Raw genomic sequence first — 19256 nt, forward strand, 5'->3', positions numbered from 1 at the left:
AGTCAGCAGAAGAGCTGCATTGTTCAAGCAAGCTGTGTGACCTTGGCTCATTCAGCTCACATTTCTGGGCCTCAGTTTTCACCTCCTTAATTTGGAGGCTTTTTTCCAGCACCATGATCCAAGATACTACAAAATTAGCTACTTAGAATTCCTAACCAGGGGCCTCCCCGGTGGCGCAAGGGGTTAAGACTCAGCACTGTGAAGCTATCCACAGCCACTGCAGCATGAGTTCGATCCTCGGCCAGGGAACTATCCACATGGCGCAGCAGACCTCTTCTGTCTCGCCTGCTGCTCCCCTCAGCAGTGTATTTCAGTCAGTCTGCCTGTTCTGTTCCTCACTCTGTCTCTGGTGAATCTTCTCACCCCCCACTTCTCTGGCCTGCACCCCAGCTCTTGTATACATAAATAAATAAATCATAAAAAAAACAAACAGGAATTCCTAACAAAGCCCTAAATCCCTTAATCTCATTCCCTCCATCCCCCATTCATTTGCTGGCCTCTTTACTTTTCTAGGTTCAAGGACTATTCAGGTCAGGGGCGCGGGAGCGAAGAGAGGAGAACCGAGGAGAGGGCAAGGGCCCGTGGTGGGGGGAGCGGGGTGTGCACCTGGGAGCAGGGGAGAGGAGATGGGGCTTGGGAAGGGGGCTGGAGGAGGACACAGAGAGGCTGTCCTTGCCTAACCACTAATCTGAAGAAGAAGCCAGGGGACCCAGAGAGTGAGAAGAAGGGGTTTGGGCTTCAGAGCAGCGGCAGGCAGGCAGCGCTCACCGGCTTGATGTCGCGGTGCAGGAAGCCCACAGAGTGGATGGCCTCGATGGACTCCAGGATCTGCTTGCCCAGCCGCAGCGTGGTGCTCAGCGTGAAGGTTCCTCGTGGCTGACTGCGGCGCAGGTCGGCCAGGTTCCGCCCCTGGAAGGTGGGCATGGGGGTGGGAGCTGCCTCAGCTTGCCAGCCCACCCACCACCAAGGCGACACCCTGCCCAGACTCTCCCAAAGGCTCATGCCCACTGCCCACGCCTCAGGGGTCCACCCTCTCTCCCTTTCCTCCCCTACCCCGCCCCCCAGGAACCAGGCCAAGCTCTTGGCGGAGAGTGAAGGGAGGATGAGCCACCAGGACTCACCTGGAGTTGCATCACTACGTAGTTAAACTTCTCATTCCGGCCACAGCCGATGAACCTGCACACGTGGTCCTTCCCTGTGGGGCAGAGACAGGGAACTGCCACCTCCCCCTCCTTCCTCCTCACTTCCAAGCCTGAGGTGGGCTCCTGCGCACTTCTCGTGCCCCCCTCCGAGACACTTCTCCCACCACCTCCCTCTGCCCTCTGCCCCATGTTCCCTTAGACTCTGCTCCCAGCTGCCCTCCTAGCCCCTGGCTCCACCACCCCTCCTTCCCATGCCCTAGGTGCACACCTTGCAGCTTTTTGAGCACAGCCACCTCCATCTTGAGGACCTGTTTGGGCTGCTGGGCTGACTCCACCTTGAGGGCCACATTCTCTCTGGTCAGCAGGTCCATGGCCTCATAGATCTCTCCAAAGCCTCCGCCCCCGATCTTTTTCAGCTACAGAGATTGGGTGGAGGGAAGAGGGGACAGAAATTAGGCTGAGCAGGACCTCCCCGGTGGCGCAGCGGTTGAACACTGGGTTGCGAAGCTGCCCGCAGCCTCTGCAGCACTGGTTCGATCCCGGGCTGCTCCCCAGCCACCGGAGGGGGGTCCCACATGGCGCGCAGACCTCTCCTGCCGCCCGCTGCTCCCCTCAGCAGTGTACTTTGGTCCTTCTGCCTGCTCTGCTCCCCGCTCTGGCTCTGCTCTGGCTCTGGTGAATTCTCTCACCCTCCCGCGCTTCTGACTGTACCCAGTGCTTGTATAAACAAACAAACAAACAAATAAATAAATAAGTCTTAAAAAAAAATTAGGCTAAGCAGCTCCATTTCTCACCATTGCGGGGTCGCATCTTCCATTGACGGGCTGCCCTTGAGGGGCAGGACCCACGGCTCCCTTCCTTGACCACCCACCCATTCCCCACCTTTTATTCTAGTGCAGGAGTCAGTTCAGCCCATGGGTGGAGACACAGACACAGACACACAGACACACACACACACACTCACACACACACACACACACACACACACAGAGCCAGAAGTCAGAGTAGGCAATGGGGAAAGGGACGAGATCTGTGAGCCACAAAGGCATGGAGACAAGTCTTTGTAGGATTCTGAAGAGATAATGGGGTGCTTTGGAGCTTCTTTTCTGGAAGGACAATAAATATCACAATCTCCCTACCTCCTACCTACACTGAGCAACTTCCCTCCAGAAACTCCCACCTTCAGGGTGGATCCCTCAGAGAAGCAGGCCCTTCCTGGGGTTGACAGCATCCTGAAAGCTGTCCTTTGAAGAAGTTTTGGTGGGGATGGAACAAAGCAGAGGGGGTTCACTGTCCACATACCCTGCTAAAGCTCAAATCGCTCTCTAGATCCCTGGTGAGATGCCCAAAACTAAGGTGCACCTCTGCCTGAGGGCAGGGGGATGGGGGAGCAGGGTGGGAATAGCAATCTGAGAAGAATCCTCTACTCCCTGCAGGGGTGCAATGAAGATGTGACCCTGAGGCCCTCCTCTTCTGGCACAATGAGAAAAGGCAGCAGAGACAACTGTGACAGAGAAAGAATCAAATGGGCAAGTTGGGGGGGGGGTGGTTATAAATCACTTCAAGTCAGAGGCCCAAGGGTCTTTAACAGAGAGGGTGCTGTGGCAAGGATGGGGGTGGGGCAGAGAGAAGGTGCAGAGTTTTCACGTGGGACTTCTTTGGCTTAAGAAAGATGTCCAGGGGCCTCCCTGGTGGCACAAGGGGTTAAGACACAACCTATGAAGCTGTCCACAGCCACTGCAGCACACGTTCAATCCCCAGCCAGGGAGCAACCCACATGGCGCAGCAGACATCTCCTGACTTGCCCGCTGCTCCCCTCAGCAGTGTATTTCAGTCAGTCTACCTGTTCTGCTCCCCACTCTGTCTCTGGTGAATCCTCTCACCCCCCAACACCTCTGGTCTGTGTCCCAGTTCTTGTATGCATAAATACAATATATCTTTAAAAAAAAAAAAGAAAAGAAAAAGATGTCCAGGGATTCCCTGGTGGTGCAAGTGGTTAAGCACAGTACTATGAAACTATGCGCAGCCTCTGCAGCACAAGTTCAATCCATGGCAAGCCAGGGAGCTACCCACATGGTTCAGCAGATCTCTTCTGACTCACCTGCTGTTCCCCTCAGCAGTGTATTTCAGTCACTCTGCCTTATCTGTTCCCCACTCTGTCTCTGGTGAATCCTCTCACCCTCCACACCTCTGGCCTATACCCCAGTTCTTGTATGCATAAATAAATAAATCTTAAAAAAATATATAAAGCGGGCCTCCCCTGGTGGTGCAGTGGTTGAGCGCTGGGCTGCAAAGCTGCCTCTGCAGCACTGGTTCGATCCCCAGCCGCCAGTGAGGGTCCCACATGCTGCGCAGACCTCTCCTGCTGCCCGCTGCTCCCTTCAGCAGTGTACTTTGTCACTCTGCCTGTTCTGTTCCCCGCTCTGGCTCTGGTGAATTCTCTCACCCTCCCGTGCTTCTGACTATACCCAATGCTTGTATAATAAATAAATAAATAAACAAACAAACAAACAAACAAATAAATAAATCTTTAAAAAAATATATATATATATATAAAGCCAGGCTGTCTGATGCAGAACCCACACTCTCAATTGAGATGGCACAGAAACTATTGCCCACATCGGGATTAAAAGTATGAGTACTGAGATTCAAGCCCAGATCTGCCAGGCTCCAAAATTCTTGCTAGAGATGGTAAGGAGGGCTCTGGAAAGCTGAGACATTTATGACCCTACTCCCCAATTTCCCAGGGTGTCCAAGGTTATTTCTCTATCCCCTTCAGTTCCAAACAGAGCCACTTCTTCTGTTATCCCCTCCTTACCCCGACCCACCATTACAGAACCTGGGTGGGGGTTGGGGTATTCCCCCACTCTGCACCTACCCACTTACCCAACATCCCTCCTCCCTGGCCACCTTATCTATGGGGCACACAGTGACTAAGCCTATAATAATATACTTTTAGGGGGTCACAAAAATGTTTTATTTTTTTAACTCAGAAGGAAAAAATGAAATTTTAAGTCAAAAATAAAATTTTAATATAAAATTCAAATTTATTATCAATGTGATATTTACATGTTGCATAAGTCATACAATATACTTTTTAGTACTCTGTGATGGAGGAAGGGACCCATAAAGGCAAGAGTCTGGGGTCCACAAAAGCCATAGCACAGCCCTGGCCACAGGCCAGTAACGTAAATATCCCCTCAGCCCTTCCACATACCCTACTCCTTCCATCTTAAAAATGTTTCAAGATCCTTCCCCGACACCTCTCCAAGCCTTCCCTAAACTGGGAGAGTAATATGACACAATAAGACTAACACTCAGCTAGGAAAACGGAATTCTGGTTTCTTGGCCCAGTTCTTGGGTGAACTAGATGGGTTTCTTAATCATTCTTTTTTTTTTTTTTAAGATTTATTTATTTATTTGTACGAGAACCAGGGTACAGGCCAGATGCGTGGGAGGGTGAGAGAATTCACCAAGGACAGAGCAGGGAACAGAACAAGCAGACTGACGAAATACACTGCTGTGGGGAGCAGCGGGCAAGGCAGGAGAGGTCTGCGCATCATGTGGGATCCTCGCAGGCCGGCTGGGATGGAACCAGTGCTGCAGAGGCTGCGGACAGTTTCACAGCGCAGCACTCAAGCGCCTGTGCCTTCAGAGGAGGCCCGTTTCTTAATTATTCTAAGCTTCAAATTTTCTTCCCCTGTAAAATGAGTGGACTGTATGGGTCACAGAGATTCCTACAGATCTATGCTTCCAATTCTTAGTGGGGCTACTTCTTGGGAAGCAGCATTGTTGGGTGACTGTTGACGCAGCTGTCAGACACAGACAGCTTGTTTCCACCTGCCAGTCAAGAGAACTTGGCAAGTTAGCTAACTCTGTGCCTCAATCTCCACACAATAAGAGTACCTGCTCCAAGGGTTGCTGATGTAATGCATGGAAGGCATTTTGCATAGCACCTGGCAAGAGGACGAGTCTCAAACAAACGCTAGATTTTTTTTCTTTCTTATTGTTTTCTTATTCCACCTGAGAAGCATCCTTCAAGAAGAATATTATTATCTTTAAATACTCCACCTAGTGCCACTGGCTGTCCTGTTCTTGGCCACAGTCTATCTCTGGGCAGCTTCTTCTGCCTCCTGTCTCTGTCCTATCCCTCAAAGGAGCTAGCTGAGGGGAGGCATCTGGGACCCCATCCTCTCTGGTTCTCCAGAGGCCCTGACCTTAGAGGGCAGCAAGCCTGGCAAAGATTGCATGCTTGTCCGCTTCCCACAACTCTCCATTGACCACTTCTCTCCCCACTCACTTCCCTCAAAAACACAAGAAAATTCGAGCTCAGACTCAAACTTAATTTCTTTTAAAATCAGCAGGGGAAATGGACTTTCTGGTAAAAAGAAAATGTGATGTATGTGAACATCATTTTTTCCTCTTTGGTTCCAATGTCCTTCTGCCTGCAATCTGTCAGACACTAAATTCTTGCCCCAGGAAGGGGGGCGGCGGGGAGAGGGGTTTCCTGGAGAAACACTTGTCACTTTGCCAGACCCTCATTCCTTTGATTATTGTCCGAGGTTCTCTTCCTCCAATTTCTCTTCCTGTACTCTCGCTCTCTTGGGAAGTCCCCCTCTGGAACATAGACATCACCTTCCCTCAGCTCTCTGCCCCCTCCAGCTACCCCCGCTCCAGCCCCAGCCAGATGAATGACTACAGCACATTAGCCCTTCCCCTAGGCCACCAAGGGACCTGCCGGCTGGTGGTTGTTGCCATGGAGACCTGCCTGCACCCAGGTCCCACTCTCCTCTCACCCCCTCACACCTGGAGAGCTGAGCATTACCCCAGGCCCCCTCCCCCACCATGTTCTTCCTCCCTCCCTTCCTCCTAGCTCCCCACCCCGGTACAGATCCGTAAGCTCGCACACTTATCACCCCACAATCTTCCCCATATCATCCTGCCCCCATAATAATGAGGACTGCAGAGCGCTCTTAAGCAACGGCAAGAAAGGAAGGTGGAACAGAGATTGATTTACAGTAGCTCTCACTCCCCAGACACTGCCTTTCTCCCAACCCACCCACGTGTCCCCCTCCCATCCGGGCCCAAGCCCCCGAGGAGGCTTGCACTACAACTCCCAGCAGGCCGAGCAGCCTGCAGTCCTGGGCTGGAGGGGCAAGGCACGCCGGGAGATGGAGTCTCTGCGTGTTGCACCTGCCGCAGGAACCAGTGAGGGAGGCGGGTGAATGGGGAAGATGGAGTGCGGATGCGGTGGGAGTATCCTGCAGGGCATTTTCCCCGAGCCCAAGCTTTTCCGTCCTTCTCGGAAGCGCAGGGACACAAGCGCACTCACTGCCCTTCTCCAAGGGCCGGCGGAGAAAGAGCCCCCTCCCCCCACCCTCTCCCTCCTCCCCCCACCCTCTCCCTCCTCCCCCACCGAGCTCTGCAGCTCCGGTTCCCACATCCAACCAGGAGTTGTTCCAGGCTGGGCCCGACCAACGTGACCTAGTGGGGGGAAAGAGGTGAGAGAGGGCAGGGTTGCAGAGAGGGCACTGGGGAAAGCGACTGTCCACAAGTGTAGGCAAAAAAAAAAAAAAAAAAAAAGACCAGCCAGCAGTATGCAAATGAGCTCAGGGGCACCTCCCTCTCAGGGTGGGGGCGCGGAGGGCACCTGTTCTACCAAGTTGCCGGCCCCTTCTCCTGCCCCGTCCACCCCCACCTTTCCCTCTGCCGCACGGAGAGTCTCACTCACCACCTTCCAGCGATCCTTGACCACGTAGTTGGCCGGCAGGATGTCGGCCTGCTCCCCTCCCCCACTCATGTTGGTTTCGTCCTTAAGAGCTGCCGCTAGGCACTGCATCCGCCGGCCGGAGGGAGGGGTGTCCGCAGGGCCTGCCCTGGGGGGGCCATCTACCTGGGGGAGTGGGGAAGGGCGGTGAGTGGTTCTGGCTATGGACCCTAGACCACCTTGCAGATATGGAGGATGGGAGCTCCATTCTCCAGGCAGGCATCCTTCTCGGGACCCACTGGGCAGATGCACCAGGGGCAACTGGGGGAAGCATTGTGTAAACACTGGGTGGAAGTCACAGAAGACAAAAATACGATCCACGGAAGGGGAGATACAAAACTACAAACTAGAGATGTGAAAACCTGCAGTGGGACACACACGTTGATGGGAAAAGAAGAAAATGATGCGTGAACTGCCTGTGGGGAAAGCAGTTCCTAAAGAAACATATGCTAACTAATGGGGGGGGCTAGCTAACTAAGGTGGGGATGGGGGGGGGACCCATGCTTGTGTAGGGGAGATCTGGGCCAAGAAGGGCCAGTATGAAGGACCACGTCTATGGCCCCCACTCCTTCACTATGCCACAAAATGCTCCTGGAGCTGTGTACCTGAGGCTTATTTGAAAGTGGAGACCTGCTAAGTGAGGGGTGACCCATGGGAGAGTCACACCAGTGTCAGGGAACTGCTAATCAACAGTGAAAGGAGGAAACACACTACAGCCCCTTGAACCACTACAGCTCCAAGAGCCACACGCACCGCCATAGCCATGGGTTGGGAAGTGAGGACCTGATGGATGGGGTGGAATTAAGGCAATGCACTCAAGACATGAATTTTATAGAGATGACAGCCCTGTGGCCACTCTGAAGGAGACAGGCTGAAATGGTGGAGAGTCGGGGACAGCAGGGAGCAGCCTACAAGAAGGCAGGAGTGACAGGGAGCAGCAGGTCTGGATGAGCATGGGTGAGAGAGCCTCTGACCACACCTTTCTGTGTCTGCTCAAGAACGAAGAAGGAATACGGCTCTGGCGTTAGGGCAGCTGGGTATCAGCATGTGTCCCACCTGTGAGGGAACGTGTGAGTCTGTCTTTGTATCTGTGTACATAGGTGCATGTGTCTTAGCATGTCTTTTTGTGTGTGTGTGAGATTGTGTGTGTGTATATCTTTGTGTGTTTACGTGTCTGTTGGTTTGTGTCTGCAGGCATGTACATAGGCAGAGAGCCAGCAGAGGTGACTTTCTGAGATCAACCTAGTACAAGATTCGAACCAGGATCTTTTCTTCTCTCTCCCCTACACTTATTGTAGGCACACTGCTGTGCCCTCACAGTGACCTGAAGAGTCCATAGGGTGTCTAAGGATAGGGGAGGCCACCATAAACCTGCTTCCTTGGGATAGGACAATTCCCCAGGTTCCTATGTCTATCTAGCCAGGGTGGGGCGAGGAAAGAGTGAAAACAGTTTTGACAGGTCGTGGTGTGCATCAAGGGACATATGGAGCAGGGATCTTTCTGGGAGGGGGAGATGTCACTCTTTTTCCTTCTCCAAATGACTTTTTCTGCCAATCTACACAGCTGCAGATGATCAGAATTGTGGGGACAGCAGATAGGTCTCTGCCCTCTTTCTACCAGAATGGCATAAGGAGGCATTAGGGATTTGGAGGGCAGGGAGGACAAGGGCAGATTGAAGTGAGAGTTAAGAATGGGGGTTCTGAATAAAGGTGGAGGAGACAGGTGAGGACAAGACTAAAGAAGCAATTGAGCTAGTAGACAGGGAATCTTAAGGAGCTGAACTGGGTAACATCCACAAACCATCCAGTCCTGTGACGGTGGAATCTCTGGGTTGATGAGGAAAATTTGTGTCTTGCTCCCATGTCATACATGGGCAAGCCTAGAAGGAACAGGTGAGATGGGCAAAGGGATAGTATAGGTGGGAAGATAAATGAGGGTTCCTTGCCTCTCCCCATCCACCGTCCTCCCACTCTCTGCCTCAAAGGACTATACAGGGCTCAGCTAGCACTGGACCACGAGGAACTTAACTTGGCTGTCCCGTTACTGCCCCTTCAGGACCTTTTGGGCATGGGTGTGTAGTGAGAGAGGGCTTGTGAAGGAGGTTTTTAATGACTATCTTTCAGAGTGTGCATTATGAGAATGTGGGGCCTGTGTATGCATGTGTGTGTGTGAGAGAGAAAGAGAGAGAGAGAGAGAGATCGAGATCTAATTGGTTGGGAACTCCTGGTATGTGACTGTAGATTCTGATGTGTATTATGCAAGGTGTGAGCCAGGTGTGTGAAAGAATCTAGGAGCCCAGGTAAAGAGGGGTGAAGGAAACCAGTGAGGAGTAATGGGAACAGGTGGAAAGCAGCAGAAGGGAATGGAAGGGACAAGGGGTGACCAGATCAGAGGAGGGGGCCGAGGAGGGGGTTGGGTAAGATAGAGAGACAGGTGAGAGGAAATGAAGAGGCGGTGAAGAAGCACAAGAAGGGTTTCTGGGCACAGTTAAGGGGATGAGGAAGCAGGTAGGGAAGACAGTCACAGGAGTAGAGGAACTGAGGACAGGGGTGAGGTTATGGAGACAGCGGGGAAGGACTTGTCAGGGGTGACAAGAGAGCGAATCCAAAGGGACGGTGGGCAGAGATGAGAAGTGAGGAGCGAACGCCCTGGAGGACAGGCTGGAGAGGGTGGGCATCTGTGCTGGGCGCAGGGAGCGGCTCCAGGCCTCGGGATGCGGCCCAGGCAGTGTAGGCCAGCGTCCCAGCGCCGGCGGCGATGGCAGCAGGGAGGGGGAGCTGGGAAGGCTGCGCCGGGAGGTGAGCGGGGCCGGAGGCCCAGGCGCCGAGCCCCCAGAAGGAGCCCCCACCCCGACCCCCGCCCGGCCCGCCGGCCGGCCCCGCCCCGCCTCACCTGCTCTGTGCCCGCTGCGGCTGCGGCTGGGGCGGCGGAGGCAGCGGCTCGGGGCGGCGCATCCCCCGGGGCCGGGGCGGGGCGGGGGCGGCTCAGTGCGGCGCGGGGCGGCCCGCTCCCTCCGGCAGCGGCGGCGGCCTCCCGACCCGGACCATCCCGGCCCGGCCCGGCCCGGCCCCGATCCTCCTCGGGCGACGGCGGCGGCAGCAGCGGCAGAGCGGGGAGCTGCCCACAATGCACTGCGCCGCCAGCATCAGCACCAGCCCTGACATCACCGCCCCACCGCCCGGCTCTTACATCACCGCCCTTTCTCTGACATCACATTCCACTCCGCTCCTCTCTCCGCTCCAAGGACTCTCTCAGACGGTCCTGCTCCAGCTCCTAGGTGCTCCCTGCTGGTCTCTCGCTACTCAATTGAGGCCCCTTCCCGCTGAGCAGGGCCACATCACTTCTTAACTGTCCCCAAACGCCGTACCTGTCTCCACCCGATATCGTCCCCACTGCCTGCATGTCCCTATCATTCCCTGCGTGTCCCCATCCGCCTCACTTGATTCCCCCACTCTGTCCCCCAGATGTTCCTATTACCTTTCCTCTAAATTCATTTCCCCTCAGGGTACCATCCTCCCGTGTGCCCTCACCCCCCCCCATTGTTCATTGCGCCATCCTCACCTGTAACTCATCTCACCAAGTATACATGTCTTACCTCCTGGCCCAACCTGTCAGTCTCTTTCTTTGGGCATTTTTCCCACCTGTTGACAAACTCCATCCTGCTTACTGCCTACCAAATAAGATGCATACTTTAAAAAAAATATTTATTTATTTATGCATACAAGAACTGGGGTGTAGACCAGAGGTGCGGGGGGAGTGAGAGAATTCACCAGAGACAGAGTGGGGAGCAGAACAGGCAGATCTATTGAAATATACTGCTGAGGGGAGGAGCAGTCTGCTGCACCATATGGGTTGCTTTCCCTTCTTACTATGACATTAAAAGTTCTTTAGGGCCTCCCCGGTGGCGCAGCGGTTGAGCGCTGGGTGGCAAAGCTGCCCGCAGCCTCTGCAGCGCCGGTTCGATCCCCGGCTGCGGGCGAGGGTCCCACATGGCGCAGACCTCTCCTGCTGCCCACTGGGCCCCTCAGCAGTGCATTTCTCAATTTGCCTGTTCTGCTCTCAGCTCTGTCTCTGGTGAATTCTCTCACCCTCCCGCACTTCTGACTGTACCCAGTGCTTGTATAAATAAATAAATAAATCTTTTTTTAAAAAATCACTTTAAAAAATAAAATAAAAGTTCTTTACAACATGGGCCCATAAAAGCCATTATCTTCCTGACAGGATTACTCAACGTTCTTTGAAGATGCCTTGTCCCACTCAGGCCCTTCCTCCCATCTTTCATGCTTTCAAGACTGAGCATCTTCAATCACAGCAGCAATAATGGTAGCAGCAAATATTTACTCCTGTCAGACACTATTTTAATTTCATGTAGTAACTCATTTAATCTTCATAACAACTCTGGAAAATGGTACTGTCATCAGAACCATTTTATAGATGAGGAAACTAAGATACAGAGAGGCTGAGTAGTTTGCCTTTGTGACACAGCCTGCAAATGGCAGAGCTGGGATTCAAGCCCTGGCTGCAGAGTCCATGCTTGTGATCACTATCCTGGGAGGAAGGATCACTGAGTCTGCAAGAGTAGTCAGAGGAGGCTTCTCAATAGAGATGCATCCAACTGTAATTTGAAGGATCCATAGGAGTTCCAACAGACAAATGGGGCCAAGGCAGAGAGTGGGAGAGGCTTCCAGGCTGAGAAAGCAGCATGAGGTGAGCTGGGATGGGCATCTGCAAGACCACCAAGGACCTTGCACAGCATACTAAGAAGATTGGTTTGTCTGCATTTTGGTTTTGGAAGTGTAATGGATAGTGAGGTGAGGCACCCAAACCCCTGTACAAACTCTAGATCTTCATTCCCCCTGATGCTTGCAAGGGGGTGCTGAAGGCTGACTGCTCTCAGCTGACTTCCTATCTGTGAATTGTCCTTGGCCTAAGGCGCTTCCTCACCCAAGACCATGATCCCTTCCTGGGGCATCCCATATCCAAATGATGACCAACTTGTAAGCATAAAGGCTTGACACCCTCACCCCAACTTGGGACAGCAATAAATGTGCTGGGACAGAACTGCCGCATTCAAAACCCCTGATAGTGTCAGCTGAGACTTCTTTCGAGATTGCATCAAAGCTCCCTTTGCCCTGCCCAATCCTGCTTTCTTCACTCCTCTACAGATGTTAATCCTTAGAGGACTTCCCAATAAGCTCACTGCATGATGTTCTCTGTCTTGCACTCAGCATCCAGGTGAGTGTGACACGAAAACACTGAAAAATGTTTAGCACAGATAAAACACAGTCTGATCTGAGTACTTTAAAAATGTTCTATGTCTTCTGGCTTGCATTTTTTCTGATGAGAAATCTGCAATTACCCTTATCTTTGTTTATCTGTATGTCATGTATCTTATTCCTCTGGCCTCTTTTAATTAATTAATTAATTTTGCATAGATGAACTGGGGTATAGGCCAACGGTGCAGGTGGTGGGGGGTGAGAGGATTCACCAGAGACAGAATGAGGAGCAGAACAGGTGGACTGACTGAAACACACTTCTGAGGGGAGCAGCAGGCAAGACAGGAGAGGCCTGCTTTGCCATGTGGGTTATCTCCCTGGGCAGGGATCGAAGTTAGGCCGTAGCAGTGATAACGCTGAGACATAAACTTTAGGCCACCAGGGAGGCCCTATTTTTGTGTTTTATTTTATTTTTCACTTTTTTGTAAACCATGCAACATTATCTTTTATTATGTATGGGCACTTAACATTATCTCCTCAATTCATATATAGATAAAAGTAAGTGTATTGTTCAACAATACACTTGGAATTTTGAACTTAATCATAGCCTAGAGAAGAGAAAACCCTCCCTAAAACATGCTTAATCAGGAGGCCAGTTCATCTGCTGACCTTCAAGAACATGGAGATGAATATGGCAGACAGGCTGTCCCCATCTGAACCTTCATTCACCACCAAATGATAACCCTTCTTCAGGCCCAGACCAGCAGCACATTTCTTGCCAATGGTCATTAAATATCCAAGAAGACCTTCATTATCTTCTTCTGCTACAGAAAGCTGGGGTATGTGTTTCTTGGGTAGCATCAGAAAATGTATTGGTGCTTGAGGGGAAATATCGTGGAAATTTATGGTCATTCTCATAAATTATTTTGGCTGGGATTTCCTTGCAGATGATCTTCCCAAAGATCATGTCTCCTCCAGGCCAATTGGCCTGCGCCTTGGAGATTTCATCTGCCATCTCTTCCTCCCTTCAGCGCAGCCACCAGGGGAGAAGCTGGGGAGGAAGGAGCTATTTCTGTATTTAGTAAATATTCTTGAGCTTTGTTCTGGGATGTAATTCACTTACTTAGAAACAGTTTGATACAATCAAGCCTTACTTTTTAAAGTTTTGTTAAGTGGAAACTGAGCAACTTCTAGTCAGACTAATTTTTTCTATCAAAAAATTAAAAGCAGAATTAACATATGATCCAGCAATTCTATTTCTGTATTTGCCAGAAAGAAATGAAAGCACAATCTTGAAAAGATAACTTCACTCCCATGTTTGTTGCAGTATTATTTATAGTAGCCAAGACATGGTAATAACCTAAGTATCAATTGATAGATGAAAGGATAAAGAAGATGTGATACATGTGTTGTGTGAATATGAATATTATTTTGCCACCAAAAAAGGCGATCCTCCCACTTGTCACAACATGGATGGACCTTGAGGGCATTATGCTAAGTGAAATAAGTCAGAAAGAGAAAGACAAATGCTGCATATTGCCTATATGTGGAATGTAAAATAAAATAAAGAAACACAAACTCATAGATGCAAAGAACAGGTTGGTGGTTGCCAGAGGCAAGGGGTAGGGAGTGGCAAAACGGGAGAAAGAGGTCAAAAGGTGCAAACCACCAGATATAAGATAAGGAAGTTCTGGGGATGTAACGTACAGTATGGTGACTATAGTTTATAATATAGTACACTAATATTATACTTATTATATTGTACAGTTCAAAGTTGCTAAAAGAGTAGATTTTAAAAGTTCTTATAACTTTGGGGCCTCCCTGGTGGCAGAAGGGGTTGCGATGTAGCACTAGGAGGCCATCCGCAGCCATGGCAGCACTAGTCCGATCCCGAGCCAGGGAGCTGACCTGCATGGCACAGTCTCCTGTCTCGCCCGCTGCTCCACTCAGCAGTGTACTTCAGTCAGTCTGCCTGTTCTGTTCCCCCCTCTGTCTCTGGTGAATCCTCTCACCCCCCGCACCTCTGGCCTACACCCCAGTTCTTGTATACATAAATAAATAAATCTTTAAAAAAAAGTTCTTATAACTTTAAAAGTTTTTGTAACTATGTTCACTGATAGATAGTAACTAAACATTATGGTAGTAATTTTGTAATATATACATAAATCACTGTGTGTACCTAAAATGTTTACAATGTTAATATGTAATTGTACCTCAATTTTTTAAATCCATAAAACAAAGCATAAAAAATAAAAATTGAAATGAAGAAAGTTTATGGTTAATATAGAGCACAAAAGATGATAGGAAAATATCCAAATATGTCAGTAACCACAATAAATATAAATTGATAAAATTCATAGAACTAACAGAGCATAGGCTTTTTTAAAACATAGACATAAGCTACTTACTAGAGATATATTTAGACTAAAGAAAGGTTGAAACTAAAGACGTATAAATGTGTGAGTCCCAAAAAATTTATTATGGAAAAAGAGGGGGAGGGGTCACATGATAAACATAAAAAGTGTGCCAGAGAGCTTATAACAATCCTAAGCATGTACTCACCTATAAACAATCACAGAAGACAAAGTAAAGATACTTAAAACTACAAGGAAAAAAATTTATTTATTTAATTTTTTAAAGGATTTATTTATTGGGGTCTCCCTGGTGGCACAATGAGCTAAGACACAACCTATGAAGCTGTCTGCAGCTTCTGCAGCACTAGTTCAATCCCCCGGCCGGCAAAGGAGCAACCCACATGGCACAGCAGACCTCACCTGACTCACCTGCTTCTCCCCTCAGCAGCGTGCTTTGGTCAATCTGCCTGTTCTGTTCCCTGCTCTGTCTCTGGTGAATCCTCTCACCCCCTGCACCTCTAGTTTGCACCCCAGCTCTTGTGTGTATGTGGGTTAGCTCTCTGGCCAGGGATCAAACTTGTGCTGCAGTGGCTGTGGATAGCCTCACAGTGCTGCATCTTAACCCCTCGCACCACCAGGGAGGCCCCTTACAAGGAAAAAATTTTAAATCCACTGTCAAAGGAAGATTTTTAACAAAATTACCTTAGTAATCAATAAATTAAATGGGAAAATAATAGTAAAGATATAGAAAATTTGTAAAATAAAAATATAACTAATAAGCTGGATCTAATGCACATTTGTATATAAACTACAATATGTAATATATAATATAATGAAGTGATATGTTGTATATTATATATCTATTTTTATATTATTATCTATTATATGCATATACATATATGCAGATATTACATACATACATTTATTTTACAATGGATAATATAATGCCAACAGTAGTTAGCATATATAGATTTGAAATAGATATAACAACATTTTAATAATATCCAGATTTAATAAATATGGATAGTGGATATAGGGAGGTTTGATTTTTCTCTTTTTCATACTTTTCTCATCTTTGATATATTTTATAATGTATTTTAAAATTAATAATTATTCTCAAGACAATCTAAAATTGAGCACTAAGGTTGAATTTCTGGTTTTGGTCTCTACAAAGGCCTGAAAGAAAACTGAGCCTGGGGGGCCTCCCCCGTGGCGCAGTGGTTGAGCACTGGGTTGCAAAGCTGCCGGCAGCCTCTGTAGCGCTGGTTCGATCCCCGGCCACTGGGCGAGGGTCCCACATGGCGCGCAGACCTCTCCTGCCGCCCGCTGCTCCCCTCAGCAGTGTATTCCGTCTGTCTGCCTGTTCTGTTCCCCGCTCTGGCTCTGGTGAATTCTCTCACCCTCCCACGCTTCTGACTGTACCCAGTGCTTGTATAAATAAATAAATAAATCTTTAAAAAAAAAAAAAAACTGAGCCTGGGTGTTCCCTCCTTTCACAAAATTTCCATCACTTACAAGAAATGTCACCTGCAAGAAAGGGATGCCACCTGCAAGAAGACAGCCTAGCAACTGGGATGGGGAAGAAATCAGATTAAAACTGTGCCTAAGTAAGGTGGATATAGCATATGTTAGGACAGAGATTTCCAGCCCTGTTTCTCTACAACATATCTGAGAAAGGAAAGTCACATCTGAAAACCACAAACAAAATAATAAAACAAAACAAACTCGCAATGGTAAATCTGATCTTTGCTGCTCCTTCTTGGCCAGAAACAGATGTTGGTTTGGGCAGTGAAGTGGCAGGGGTGTGAGGATAACTAGAAGGGATCCTTTGCATGCCTGACTTGTGTCCTCTTTGAATCGCTCAACCTTTGCCCATTACTGTGTGATATAACCTGACTTCTATTCTAGAGCTAAGATTGACCCTTCCCAAAGTCCGGAGTCTAAAGTCTCAGACTCTTCTTTACTCTTTTCTGGACCTTCTTTAGTGCTATTGAGTGTCTCACACAAAACAAATGCTTAAAGAAATGTATTCCCCAAATTGTATATTAAAAGACATTTCAGGGCCTCCCCTGGTGGTGCAGGGGTTGAGCGCTGGGCTGCAAAGCTGTCCGCAGCCTCTGGAGCACTGGTTCGATCCCCAGCCACCAGCAAGGTACCATATGGCGCTACAGACCTCTCCTGCGGCACCCGCTGCTCCCCTCAGCAGTGTATTTCTTCCTCTGTCTGCCTGTTCTGTTCCCCACTCTGACTCTGGTGAATTCTCTCACCCTCCTGTGCTTCTGACTGTACCCAGTGCTTATATAAATAAATAAATCTTTAAAAAAAAAAAAAGGCATTTCAAAATGAGTGAGGTTAAGCCGCATGTCTAGAGATGCACATTTAGGTGATAAAATCATAAGGAAACACAAGGAAGTTTATTCATATCCTTTTTAGGAGGTCCATATTATAATAGTATGGGCAGTCATTACTTCCAGAGGGAATAGTGGCAGTGATTGGGACTGGATACATGGAAACTTCTAGTTGACTGAAAATCTATGTTTACAAGATTGTTGGTTTTATAGTAATTCATTTGCTTTAAGGTGGTTTTCTGCTTTAAAGGGGGTTTTATTTTACAAAGAATACATTTTTATTGGTATGTCCCATGAATGAATGAAAGACTCCATCCAGGCATTAAGCACCGATAGTTGCTAAAAAATTAAAAAAAAATTTTTTTAAAGACATCCAGACACCAGTGTACATGATGGGGAGTACAAACCACTACCTGTGAAGAGTCTGGCCCAAAATTGAATGTGTTCATGCCTCTTACAGCCAACCAACCCCAACTTACAAGCCAGAGGGACACTTGAAATGACACCACAGGGCTATAACCATCAAACTCCAGAATACAGGAAATTCCACAATGAGGGGAGAGTAGAAGATACACAAGAGAAACATGTTGGTAAAAATGGATTTAACAGGGCCTACCTGGTGGTGCAAGGGGTTAAGATGTAGCACTATGCAGCACTATGAAGCTATCTGCAGCCATTGTAGCACCAGTTCGATCCCTGGCCAGGGAGCTACCCACATGGCACAGCAGACCTCTCCTGATTTGCTGGCTTCTCCCCTCAGCAGTGTATAAATCTTTAAAAAAAAGAAAATCTTTAAAAAAATTTTTTTTTAAATAAATCTTTAAAAAAATTAAAATAAAATGGATTTAACAGACAAGTGAACAAATCACAACAGGTGGACTTTACGTGGCTCCTATTTTAAACAAGTCAATCATAAACAAATATTTATAATATTTCTAAGACAATTGGGAGTATCAAAACTGATGACATTAAGAAAATCTTGTTAAATTTTTTAGCTATGATATTGTTTTTGATTACATTTTTAGAAAGTATCTTATTAGAGCCATATTAAAATGTTTCAAGTGAAATAATGATCTTAAATTTGCATCAAAACAGTAAGGAGATGAGATTGGGTATAGCTGTACGATTTAATAATATTTTGTAAATTTTATTAAGTTGTGCAATCATCACTACAATCCAGTTTTCTAACATCTCCAGCACCCCCAAAAAGGTCGCATGGTCCCGCTGCAGTCAATTCCCACCCCCACCTTTGTCCCCACTCACACCCTAGTTCTAAGCAGACACTGGCTGAAATACCACTGCATTTCTGGATATTTCCTTTCTTTTTTTTTTTTTTAAAGATTTACTTAATTTTTTATGCAAACAAGAACTGGGGTACAGGCCAGAGGTGCGAGGGGTGAGAAGATTTATCAGAGACAGAGTGGGAAACAGAACAGGCAGACTGACTGAAATACACTGCTGAAAGAAGCTGCAGGCGAGACAGGAGAGGTCTGCTGCACCATGTGGGTAGCTCCCTGGCCAGCTGGGATCAAACTTGTGCTGCAGAGGCTGCTGATAGTTTCATAGTGCTGTGCTTAACCCCTTGTGCCACCACGGAGGCCCTGGACATTTCACTTAACTAGAATCATACAGTAAGTTCTTTTGTGCATTTTCTACTAGTATATAGGTTTGACTTTCCGTAATAAAGGCCATTTTGTTGAATTGAACAATGACTCACATTTCTACAATACATTGTGTTTTGTCAGGTGCTTTATCTGAATTAGGGCCCGATTCTCCTCTCACCTGGTCAGATGTCTGTCCCCATCCAGCTGCCTCTCTCTGCCCACCAGCCTTGTTCTGCCTCCCACTGCCTCTGCATGGAGCCCGAAGGTCTGAGTTGCAGCCACCCCTGGCTCTGCATCCTCACTCAGCTCACAGTGGGTATAGCTCACTCTCCTGGCCTTGTTTTTCATCAGGAGAAACAGACAAAATATCCTACCTTTTCTCTGTCAACCCATAGTGGAAGGGGGTGCCCACAAATTATAGGTGTGGACCCTAAGAAGGCAGAGGCTGGCTTATTTTTTTTAAGTCACAGAGGCGGAAACAGGATGCTCTCTGGATCGTGTTTATCTACATAAACAGGATATATATGTGTGTGTGCATATCCCTCACCTGTGGGAAGAAGTGGAGGGAAGTTGTAAGCCTTGATAAGGAAGGTAAGGGAGGTTATAGCACCATCGGGCACCTGAGGCTGCCTTCCTAAGAGTGCGTGTGCATGTGTGCACGCCTGGGGACACCAGGGCACAGTTGTGTATACACATTTACCTCATGTTTGTGTTGCTGCACCTGGGGTTGCATCCGTTGGCAGAAATACTCCGAAATTATTGTTTCCTCTTTATGTCTTTGCATTTTTGAAAAATATGATAGTGTATGCTCTGTGACCCCCAACT

General features: G+C 48.4%; 1 protein-coding gene and 1 pseudogene across 2 annotated transcripts in view; both read right to left on the reverse strand.

Annotated features, from left to right (window-relative positions):
• Nucleotides 1-6996, reverse strand: part of TTBK1 (tau tubulin kinase 1) — a gene marked incomplete at its 3' end in the record, with an annotated part of 37032 nt that extends 30036 nt beyond the window's left edge. Inside the window, exons 1-4 of the mRNA XM_084227919.1 lie at nucleotides 6874-6996; nucleotides 1411-1558; nucleotides 1122-1195; nucleotides 769-909 (exon numbers count right to left, since the gene is read on the reverse strand). Coding sequence (XP_084084045.1) covers nucleotides 769-909; nucleotides 1122-1195; nucleotides 1411-1558; nucleotides 6874-6981 — 471 coding nt within the window. The 5' untranslated portion in view covers nucleotides 6982-6996. The remainder of the gene's footprint in view (nucleotides 1-768; nucleotides 910-1121; nucleotides 1196-1410; nucleotides 1559-6873) is intronic.
• Nucleotides 6997-12765: 5769 nt separating this feature from the next.
• On the reverse strand, nucleotides 12766-13140 carry LOC311187660 (adenosine 5'-monophosphoramidase HINT1-like; annotated as a pseudogene). The gene has a single exon. The product of its transcript is annotated as an adenosine 5'-monophosphoramidase HINT1-like (transcript).
• Nucleotides 13141-19256: the final 6116 nt, after the last annotated feature.

The sequence above is a fragment of the Talpa europaea genome (genome assembly GCF_964194135.1).
Source record: "Talpa europaea genome assembly, chromosome: 2".
Taxonomy (NCBI): domain Eukaryota; kingdom Metazoa; phylum Chordata; class Mammalia; order Eulipotyphla; family Talpidae; genus Talpa; species Talpa europaea.